We start from the raw sequence: 11416 nt of genomic DNA, 5'->3' as shown, positions 1-11416 counted from the left end.
AGATTTGAGAGGTGCTTTGGAAATATAGGTGGTAGCTTCTTGCTGACTGTCAACTGGCATGAAGTCTGTTTGATCTACAGCAACCTGAAAGGGGGTTGTGGTGAGGTGGGTGTTGGTCTCTTCTCCCAGGTAACTACCGACAGGATGAGAGCAAATGGCCTGAAGTTGCACCAGGGGAGGCTTAGGCTGGATATTAAGAAAAATTTCTTTGCTGAGAGAGTGGTCAAACATTGGAACAGGCTGCCCAGGGAGGTGGTGGAGTCACCATCACTGGAAGCGTTCAAGAAAGTTGTAGACATGGCACTTCGGGACATGGTTTAGTGGGCATGGTGGTGTTGGCTTGATGGTTGGATTTGATGATCTTAGAGGTCTTTTCCAACCTTAATAATTGTATGATTCTATCTCTGTGTCTGTCTGAGACCATGCCTTCAGTATAATTCCAGAATCTCCTTATCAAGAGCCATCCATGACTATGTGCTTTTAGCCAAGTAGGTCTCTGTCGATTTTAACAAAACTGCAATCATCTGTCAGTACATCACTGAACGCTAAATACCAAAGGTAACAGCAGCTCATTACTAAGCTTATTTCTCTGGTTTTTAATTAATTGCAGCAATGCATGAGTCTGGAAGTTTTGCAGCATCACGCTCTAGACGTGAGAAGAAATCTAGAAGAGGCCAGCAAGAAGCACTGGAACGTCTGAAAAAAGCCAAAGCTGGTGAAAAAATAAAATATCAGGTGAAAATTCCTCATCTCTTCTTTTTAATAAAAACTGAATGTGAGCCAAGATGCTTAACTACCCTTTATGTGTATCTAAAAGTTATGGGAAACAAAATTTGCCTTTCAGCTTTTGGTTTTTAGTGGTGTATGTATTTCAGAATGTAACTGTAATAGTTTTGCTGCTTTCTGGTATCTTTAATTTGTTTATTTCTGTTTTCAAAACTAAAATTATTTTAGTAACTGCAAGTCATACATGCTTGGTATTGCTTGATAACCATCCCACAGGAAAGGACCAACTTTTAAAATATAACTGCGTAATTAATGTTATGATAGGAAGTGCTTTTTTTTTTTAACTTCAAATGATTTTAAACTTTAATTTCAAAGCTTTACATGACTGAAATCCACTAATATTCATATGCTATGTTTCCACAAAGAAACCAAAATTTAACTGGTAGAACTGAAATCTGGCAGTGTAACATTGATACTGCCCAGTTGTTTGCAGTGCCAGCAGGAAGTGGCTTCCACATTGAGGTGGATAAATCTAAAGCAGCCTGAAATGCATAGATTGTTAACATGTAAATTTACTCTGAGGCAGAGAAGAACATCTTAAGCATTATGCTTTGACACATCAAGTCACCTTCCTTTTCACTGAGTTCATCTTGGTGTTTGAGAGTAGAGCCAAAGGTCAGAAGTCTCCATTGCTAGGATTTCTTGTGCGCTGCTTTTTTTTTTTTTTTTTTGGTAATGTGAAATGAGCAATAAAGCAAATCAGTTTCAAATTAAGTCTCTGCCAGTGCTTCAGTAGATTTTGAGTTTCAGTACACAGTGATAATTTAAAAAATTTATAACCTGTCTTTTGTCACTGCCAAAAAAGAAACTTAAACTGAATGAATAACCATGCTTACTGGTTGTGAACAATGTAACAATGTAGGAAAACATGCATTTTGGGGGGGACTTCTGTGTGCTTACTGATGACCTATATTAAACTTCAAATGAATTATAAGTAATGGTATGGGAACTGTTAATCCTCATTTTACCTTAACTGTAGGTTGAAGACTTCACAAGTGTTTATGATGAAATAGATGAGGAAGAATACTCCAAGATGGTCAGAGAACGTCAGGATGATGACTGGATTGTTGATGATGGTAAGTTAAGATTCATTTGGAAAGTTATTTTTGATTGTGGTGTTACAAGTCAACTGGGCTTCATAATGTTCATGATTTGAGGTAAGTTATAGTTAGTACATTCTTACAAATTGTTTTAGGAGACAAGGAAAAGATAAGCTTTTATATGGAAGTGAATCTTTTTCATTGTTCTCATATTAGTGTATTAGGGTGGTAATGAAAATATTTTTCCATTAAGAGCTGTTTTTGAAATTTTATGTCCAGTTATCAGTGATGTAGCTTTAAAAAGAGTACTGTAATCGATAATTTCTAATTAAACATGTAAAAATATATTTATTTTAATAGAAGATACAGATGAGAATGCTATAGTTATAAACACAAAAGTGTTAAAAACTTTCCTCTATATTAAAGGGGGGAAAGTGTTTAAATGTGTAAAACTTTGGATTATGAATATATTTAGAAATATCTGATGACAATTTAAAATGTAAATTTTTAACTTTTTTTTTCCCTGCAGATGGGATAGGTTATGTAGAAGATGGAAGGGAAATCTTTGATGAAGATCTGGATGATGATGCTCTTGGTTCCAATAAGAAAGGTAGGTTGGCCATGACCACTGTAGAAAGTCTTCCAGTGGCTTTTAAAAGGTACCTAAAACAGGCAACTTCTTGGCATCAGTGTGTGGTGAACATGGGCAAATGACACATTACTTGATGCTCGGTAGTTCTATGCCTGTGATTGTGGGTTTTGTTTAGTCCCTGTGATGCAGAAGATAGAGGTCCACAAACTGAAGTCAAATCACTGCTAACTAGTTCAGCACTACCAGGGCAACTGTCCTTACAGTCTTCTGTGGGATATATATTCACTTCTAGAACAAGTGCATCTAGGAATGATCTTGGTTTCCAAAGCCAGTGTCTAAAGGATGCGTGGTCTCTCTTGCCACTGAAATACTTGCATGCTTTTGTGTATCTGGGATCAAATGATTTTGCCAACTTTTATGAAGTTGGTGGCAAACTGAGAAAGTGAATCTGATGTTGAGAATCCAAGCCTAGCGCCAAACTTGGATACTCCAGGAAACACTTGTTTTCTGGAGATGCTTCCATGTCAAGTATCTCGGTCCTTTTTCTGGAATATGAACTTGAGTATGCAAAGATCATCTCTGCCATGACTAGGAAAGGTAGGATGCTGGCAAGCTTTTGCGTTTTTTTTGTGTATGCATGACAGGTGTAAAAAGCTGGCAGCAAATGAAAGATGATTAGGCTTCATTTCATCCAGAAGTGTAAAGGTGGAAGAAGTAGACTACCTCAGCTGTCTATTGCTACTGATAACTGGACCCTTAAACATTGAGCTTTTCTGATGTAGAATTCACAATTTTATATTTTTCTGTAGGTAAAGGTGGCAAAACTTCTACGGTTGATAAAAAGAACACGAAAAAATCTGTGGTGTCAAAGCCAAACACAATTAAGTCTATGTTTATAGCTAGTGCTGGGAAGAAAAACACAGACGTAAGTTTTTACATTTTTGAATTTAAAGATTTCTAATTTGTTTGCAGTGTTTTAGTGGGAGTGGAATAAAGCAAGGGCTCATTTCAGTTTCTTGAGTCTAGCAAGACATAAACTCCTATTACAAACTCTTGTGTATGGAGCATTCCTGAAAACATTGTGGTTTTTTTGTAGAAACTCTTTAGTCATTTGCTGCTGGTCCTGATTGGGTTTGCACTCGTAACTAAGAACTGTTTGGCTAATCTGTGTTACCTTACAGAAAACTGTGGACCTGTCAAAGGATGATTTACTAGGGGATATTCTTCAAGATCTCAATGCTGATGTAAGTATGTTAATAAAAATCTTGAAACACCTTAATCAATTCATTTTTTCTTGTTGTGGAACATATAAATAAAATAAAGTTCTTCCTAAAACGAGACCATCTAAGGTGGCTTTCTTCCATAGCACATCTGCTTGGTATATTCCACATACGAATGCAGTCTACTTGTCATCTCCACCGAGCAGAAGTTGCAGGACTGTATTGGTTTGATAAACCAATGTCCTGCTATGTCCTAATTAGAGATGATTTATATTAATGTGCTGTAGAGCCTGTGCTAATGCAGCTTTCTAGGTTTTAGTTAGCTTGGAGTGACAGGACTTACCTGCACCTGGATAGTGCATACCACCTATGTGTATCACCATGCTCCAGCCAGTATACTGTGGGATATTTCCATCTGGTGTGTTTGGGTTCATGAGAGGAGCTGAAGGGGGGACTGTTTCAGCAGATAACGTAGCCTCAGCTTCTGTCTGCCTCCTCTTGCTTTCCACAGTTTGCTGCAGAGAACGAGACTTAACACATCCTCTGAGTTAGTGGAGGATGGCTGCTGTAGCAGGGTTGGACGGTCTCAAATGAGGCTGTTCCTTGTCATTAATGGCTTTCCAATGAGTTAATGCCCCTTAGCGGGATTTCTTAAAGGATTGCTGACATGTAAACCGTGAAACTGCTGTAGTGGTGAGATATTGAACTGAAATATGTTGTATCATAATAAGCATAATGTATTTTTACAGAGTGCTAAGATTTTTCCAATGTAAAGTTGTTCTCTTGATTTTGTGTGCTTATGATTTTACTCCTCCCTATGACATCTGGTTGAGAGTTACAATATCTTAGCCTATCAAAAACCTTCAAATCCTTAAGCAAATGCATTTTAATGCTGTCAGAGTTTGTGGAGCATTGATCAGGGGAAATAATTCTAATAATTACATTACAGCTTCTATTTACTCAAATAGTCATTAGCTATTGGTTTTTGTGGCTTTGTGACTTGTTTTCTAAAATTTCTTTATTTATTAGCTATTAGTTATTTGCTAATTTATTAGTATTTAGTTATTAGCTGTTGATAAGGATGACTATAAAATATCTGTTCATGTAAATAAATTAAAATGGGTTTTCCTCTAGTGTGACCACGCTGAAAGAGCAATTCTGCCTTTCTCAAGGGACGTATGCTCAGTACTACTGTTTCAGCAGACTTGAAGAACATCCCACCAGTTATTCTGATACTTGGGCATTAAAGGTCAGCTATTGAAATGCCCACAGTTTGAAAACTGTTTCACTCATTGACGACAGTTTTTCTCAAACTGTTTACCAAAAAAAATTCTGGTGTCTGTCTTCATGGACTGATTGCTCAGATAACTTTTTCTTTTTACGTGGCCGAGTTGTGTATCAGGAGGTGCGTTTTCTTGGCAAATGAGAAATACTGGTGGCCTTCCTCTTTGATGGAAAATACTACTAACCAAGGCAAAAGAAAACACTAAATACCACCTCTTAATTTTGTCACTTTCTCTCTCAATATTCAGACTGTTCAGTTAAGTCCACCACCAATTATAATGCTGAAAAGGAAAAGATCTGCTGGAGTACCACTGAATCCTTTCTCTGTGCAGTCCCAAACTCCTAAGGTAAAGGCAAAAAAATGAAAAAAGTTCTCATTAATAAGTATTAATATGTATTTTAGTTGATTTGAATACTGTTGTCTTTAATTTCTTTTTCTAGAAATTACCTTTCTCATTAGCTTCCTTGGCAACGTTACTGTGTAACTTCATGCATTTTTCCTCTTCCCCTTCCATGTTAATACATAAACAGAATACAACTTTTTGTATCTTTAGTACAGTAGTAGTATGTAGCTGTTACATTTGACATGCCCTTCTTGTTATGTTAGGTGCATCACATGAAGGTGAGCTTCTGCTTTGTTTCTTTTCTCCTAAAAGTAGAAAAGACCCTTGTGGCAAGGAAAGGATGATGGGAAGTGAAATAAGCATTAGAAAGAGTATTTGTGGGCATGGAAAAGGATAAGAAACTCATCTTCTGCGGAAATGGAAAGCAAACGGAAAATTGAAGCTGTGGATAGAAGTTGACCCTAGTGGAAGATTTTGGAGTGAAAGGAGGGATGGGCTGCTGAGGATGGAAGGCTAGCATTTTGTTAAGAGTTCTGGTAAATGAGAAGGGCTTTATAGCTGGAAATACAATGAGATATGTGGTAAGAGCCTGTAGAGGGCAAATGGAGTAGAGTAGATAAATCTGATTTGTGAAACTTTGTGTTATAGTGACATGAATTCTTATGTTGAAAATAGTCACCAGTGGCACTCATTTCAACAATTGTGTTCGAGCCTCCAAGTAATTGAAAAAGGAAAAAGGGGAAGATACAGTAAGAGAGGATCTTTGTCTTTATGGTGCAAAACAGTGGTCACTTTTGGAGGAAACATTGAGAAGGAAATTAATTCCCAGACAGGCTGTTCAGCTGATAGCTTCTGTGGTCCTAAGAGGAGGAATTGGAGATTTTAGACAATTAAACAGATGAAAAGGATGAAGAGTGCAGCCTTAGGAAATAAATGGGCATAAAAAGCAAGATGGCAGTGATGCTTTCTACTTCAGGAGACAAGCAGAAATACAAGTATGAATAAATTCATCTGTCTGAGCTAACAAAAAATTGCTGGTGAAAGCAGATTAAGTGACATTTGCTTTCTGTTTAAGGTGATTTAACTGCCAAGTCTGGTGTTGGCCACAGTAGAAGTAGCTGAGCTGAGATTAAAACTGTAGAAATGATTGTGTGCAACTCTAAATTTTATGTTTTCAAGTAACAGCTTTCCCTGAAGATAAAGGTTTTGGACCTTACCACAGGTTAAGGGCCAGTAAATGCAGAGAGACCTGTTGCTGGTCATGGTGGAGGCCACTTCATACACATCTTCCATAAGAAGAGGGTTTTTTAGCTGCTGCTGTAGTGGTATCCTGTCCAAAAAACAAACTATGTACTTAGTGCCTCAGAGTTTAGGCTTTCAGAGCATGCTGAAATGCAGTTTCTTGGTTCTCCTCACTCTCCCTGTCATGTCTGCAGCATGAAGAAATCCAATGGAGAAGTGCTCTGCTCTCTAGACCCATGGTGTCTTGTAGACACCTCGAACTCGTTACTGATATGAACAGGTGTAAACTGCCATATTGGCCTTCCTGAGTTGTTCCAGGCTGTGTCCCTGCCTGACATATATTGTCACATACTCAGTTGACACAGATAGAGGTTTTAGTTTAGGAATGGGAAAAATAGTGACATTAATTGAATGTCAACCATGGCCTGTTCTAAACTGCTTTTTAAAGTTATAGTAGAAATGCATCGCAGCAGAAATGATGGTGTAGAATTTAAAATTTACTCTTGAGGAGTTTTAGCTGTCATGCTGCAAATATGTGGAGCTTTTCCCCTAGCCCTGGTTACTAGTTCTGCAAATAGTGAGTGCTAGATTTTTTTTTTCCTTTTTTGCTTTTAAGAGATTTTTTTTTTTTTTTTTAACTTATGGCTGAAATGTCTTCCAGGTAATCACCCCTATATCAAAGAAAGTTCCTGCTCATCTCAGAAAGGAAGCTTTTCCTCCAGCTTCATTTCATCCTGAACATGCCAATTACACAACAAAATCTGTCATAGTCTCTGAAAACAAGGATACCAAGTATGTGCAAAAAGCTACAGAAAATGGGGGAGTAGTGAAGACAATAGAAGAGAAAGCTATTGCAGGTATCAAAAGAATCAAAATGCAGTGCTGGAAACTCTTTAAATATGGCATATCAGTGTTAAAACACTTCTTAGTTTTTACTAGTTAGATGCTTAGATAGTTTAGGTGTAATATTTTGTTTGTATATTGACACTGTATATTATATTCATGCATATAGAATGCTATCTATGCATGCCACTGTAGTATATACAATGTGTCATTTTAATGATTCAAGCCTTTAGTTCTATGTGCAACACTTCCAGATGATGATCAGGGAATGATGGATTTTGATGAGGAGGACTTTGATGAACCTATGGAAGCAGAGCATGTGGAAACTATACTTGAGACATCCGAAAGCTTGGAGAGAGACAAGGAAATTGAAAAGAAAGAGATGGAGCAGCTAGAATCAGAGAAGAAAGAAACATCTGTCTTGTAAGAATCTTTCTCTTTTTTTTCATCCACCAAGAAGGCTTTTAGTATCTATGAACCGTAGACTTGTCTTTGCCAGTGGGGTAATTGTGATACAGACAGAATGATGATAATGCTATGTGATGTTTTTCTTTGTACTGAGGCTAAAAATGTTAATGTTGAACATGCTGATAGCTACTTAATTGAAAAATACTTGATGGTGTTGGGATTTAGTATATGACAACAGAACATGTATTTCAGTACATCAGGGTGACTCAATGTGGGTGTTGAACAATGAACTTTGGTGCCAATAAGCAAAAATGAGGAATTGCTAATGGTGGTTATTCTAAGCGACTATGAAGGTATTTCATAATGTTAGTTGTAGTTAAAAGTATTGTTGCTAAAAGCAATTTCACATGGTGAACAGCTGTGTCTTTGGAAATGGGGAAAAAGGGGTTTTTTTTCCCCTGTTTTTTTTTTTGATTGCTTGGAATAATCTTGGATCATATGTTTCCATAACTTTAAACTGTAAAATATTTGAATTATCAAAAAGACTTTAATGACTGAAAAGGTAGTTTTGTTGAAATGATCCATTGTTCCCACTGAGCAACTTGTAGAAATGGATGGATATATTTGTTACATAAAAGTCATTCAAATGACCAAGCCAGGTGAATGGCTTTTAAAGCCTGTGTGTTGTGTACTGAGAACTCTACTTGCATGTGGGTTTCTCTCTCTGTCACTCCATCCTTCTTTTCAGAAGAAATCTGAGGAAATCCAGCTGTTGGGAATGTTGCTTGGTAGTGGAAAGAGCAACAAAAGGCCTGAGAATATAGGGCTGGAAAAAAGCGAAATGGTGGATATAGCAAAGGCACAATTTTATTTCTTGTTTCTTTCTTCTTCTGCAAAACCTGCAGAAGTTGTTCTCTCCCAGGTATCTCATGTTGGGACAGAATTGATGAGGACGAAGCTGATCTAGCAGTGGCAGAAGTTCAGCTGGACCCCAATCTCCTTCCACTTGTGAATGGGGAAAATGATGATCAAGTCTTAAGATTTTATTGGCTGGATGCTTATGAAGATCAGTATAGTCAGCCAGGTAACTATTCAGTTAAAGGCAGAAAATGCTATTCTGATTCTTCTTATGTGACTGGGATTTTCAGACGCACCTAAATTATGTCTAGATACCCAGTCTCCATGTGCTCTATAACTTGTACGTGGATCTCTTGTTTTTCTGCACCTCTGTCCTCAGTGCAGGGCACTATGACTGGTCAAAGTAGGAATGTTCTCTCTTGGTCTAGGATAGTAGTAGGGAGGTGCAAAGGGACCTACTAGCATTTCTCGACGTTGGTGACCCATTGGCCCTCTTAAAACCCTGTGCACTCCAGGAATAAGCTGATACTGTTAATTTCTTAATCAGTGGCCCAACAATTGAGCATACTTTCTTCCTGTTTCTGTAATTGTAACTTAAAATACTGGTGGATTGTTAGAAAGCCTGTACAATAACAGTTGCATGATTTTATATGAAGGAAAGATATGTTTATCAAGGGAGGAAGGTGACCTGAAAAATACAAGCTCTGTCTAGATTCCTTTAGTCAAACTGTCTAAATTTTGAAGATCGTCTCTGGGTTAACATCCCTAAGATACTCTGTGCAGTTGAGGTGTGAATCCTGCCTCGTGTCGTCTTCAAAACTGCAGCATTCTGATCTCAGCGCTGAAAAAATTAAGTTGTGTTCACATCTGTTCTAAGCGCTATCTGTCTTCTTGTTTCATCAGCAGCTTTAGGTTCTTGGGTTTCTAATTTATGCTTCATGTAGGTTTAGAGGAAGGTTCTTCCATAGGTTGTTCAAGTTTTTTTGGGTTGATGCTGTAAGCATTGAGTCAGATAAGTTTTTTTGTTACACCTTTTGTTGTGAGTTGGGACGCCAAACTTAAATATGAGACTCTGCTGGGCTGAACAGCTTGGTGATGGGAGTGGTGATAATCACAGATATCTTGATGAAATCAATGGCTCTAATATAAAATTGCCACTTTTAAAGACACCACTATTGTTCTTTTTCCTTTTTTTTTTGTCTTCCAAGTCAGTTGCTGAATGGAACATAATTATGAAAGGATTTCTGTTCCTCGCATGCAAGGAGTGTTGTTTTCTCATTATGACTTTTTCAGGATTGAATAATAAAGACTGCACCTGTTTTCAATTAGTAATGTAGAGGGAAAATTTTGACACTGCTTTTTTTGTTTAACATGTTCATGATCTTTGTTTATGCCTCATTTACTGTGATGTCAAATGCATTGCCTGAAGAGTAAATACTATAGCATAATCATAAGACTCTTTCAAACTCAGTGAATTTTTGGAGGCTTACTTTTCATAACTCCCTTTACTATCTTAGGCAGAGAACTTGTGAATTGTAATCCTATTAACATTTTAAAGAAATAATGAATAAAAATTGCCCTTCCTTTCCCCTCTGCAAGACATTTTCCCTGTCACTTGACTTTGCTTGCCTTTTGGTTCATTGGTAACATGATCTTTCTTTTCACAGACTCTGGGTTTTATAAGATTTACTCCCATTTTTTTCTTTCTTTCTTCTTTCCATAATCAGGTTTACAGGGGATAGGTCCTGATATCTTTTCTCTCATTTCTTGGTTTTTACATCTGAAATGTCTCTGAAAACTCTTTAAAGTTAGCCCTGCTTTCATTATGTGTGTGTGGGGAGGGTGGGGTGTGTGTGTGTATGTTGGACTAGGTGACCTCCAAAGGTTCCTTGCATCCTAAATTATTCTGATTCTGTGAAATCTGGGGATTAAGACCATTTATTTGTCCATGATAGAGTTGATTGAAGTTCATCTTTGCAGTCCAGGCAGCCTTTTACCCTGTCTCTGACTGTCTCGTGTATCCTTCTTTCTACCTCACCTGCTTGTATGTATGCCTGACAGGTTAACTTCTCCATGCTCTTAATATTGCCAGCTGTTCAAGCGACTAACTCCTGTTTTGTGGTCTCTCCCATAGTTCATCTTTCTGTATGATACAAACCTATCTGAGTTTTTTATCCCCTTAAAAAAAAAAAAGATTGCTGAGGACAAGAACTTCATTTTCCCTGTCACTTAGATCTGTAATTTGAGCTCTTTCTAGATCCTTTTATTCAAACTGTCTAAATCTTGAAGATTGCCTCTGTATTAAAATCTCTAAGATACTTTGTGCAGCTGAAGCTTGTATCCTTGCTCTCATCATCTTCAAAACCGCAGCATTCTCTTTTCTGCCCTTGACAAAAGCGGTCTTGTTCACATCTATTCCAAGCACTCAAGAAATGATTTTTCTTAGCCTGTCACACTAACTCTGTCATCTGCCTTAGTGCATCTTCACTGATTTATCTTGGATCTAATGGAGTAAGAAAGGTGCCTTTACATCTGATAGATCGTGTGGAAAAGATAAATTAGAACTCAAACCAAGTTTGTGCATTGTCAGACCAAGTAGAAATGCAGGTTTCAAAATCTTCCTTATGTGAAACACTGTTTCTGAGACAGTCTCAGCTCTGATATTTCTGATTTGATTAATAGGGTAGTCTCTTATGTAATCAAATTCCAAATTATTTGGAGTTCGAAGGGAACTCGGGTGAAGCCAGGTTTTTGAGTTGTACTTGGAAGTTTATTTTACTTGTAATTCACAAAATATAT

General features: G+C 37.4%; 1 protein-coding gene across 1 annotated transcript in view; it reads left to right on the top strand.

The window, feature by feature from the left end:
- Nucleotides 1–612: 612 nt before the first annotated feature.
- Nucleotides 613–11416, top strand: part of POLA1 (polymerase (DNA directed), alpha 1, catalytic subunit) — a gene marked incomplete at its 3' end in the record, with an annotated part of 44324 nt that continues 33520 nt past the window's right edge. Inside the window, exons 1-9 of the mRNA XM_010282132.1 lie at nt 613–735; nt 1766–1862; nt 2356–2436; nt 3228–3343; nt 3600–3662; nt 5171–5269; nt 7170–7365; nt 7606–7774; nt 8665–8843. Of these exons, the coding sequence (XP_010280434.1) occupies nt 613–735; nt 1766–1862; nt 2356–2436; nt 3228–3343; nt 3600–3662; nt 5171–5269; nt 7170–7365; nt 7606–7774; nt 8665–8843 (1123 nt within the window). The remainder of the gene's footprint in view (nt 736–1765; nt 1863–2355; nt 2437–3227; nt 3344–3599; nt 3663–5170; nt 5270–7169; nt 7366–7605; nt 7775–8664; nt 8844–11416) is intronic.

Source organism: Phaethon lepturus, unplaced genomic scaffold (assembly GCF_000687285.1).
Source record: "Phaethon lepturus isolate BGI_N335 unplaced genomic scaffold, ASM68728v1 scaffold580, whole genome shotgun sequence".
Classification (NCBI taxonomy): Eukaryota; Metazoa; Chordata; class Aves; order Phaethontiformes; family Phaethontidae; genus Phaethon; species Phaethon lepturus.
The sequence above is the reverse complement of the archived record's forward strand: the minus strand, read 5'-3'. Positions and strand labels throughout refer to the sequence as shown.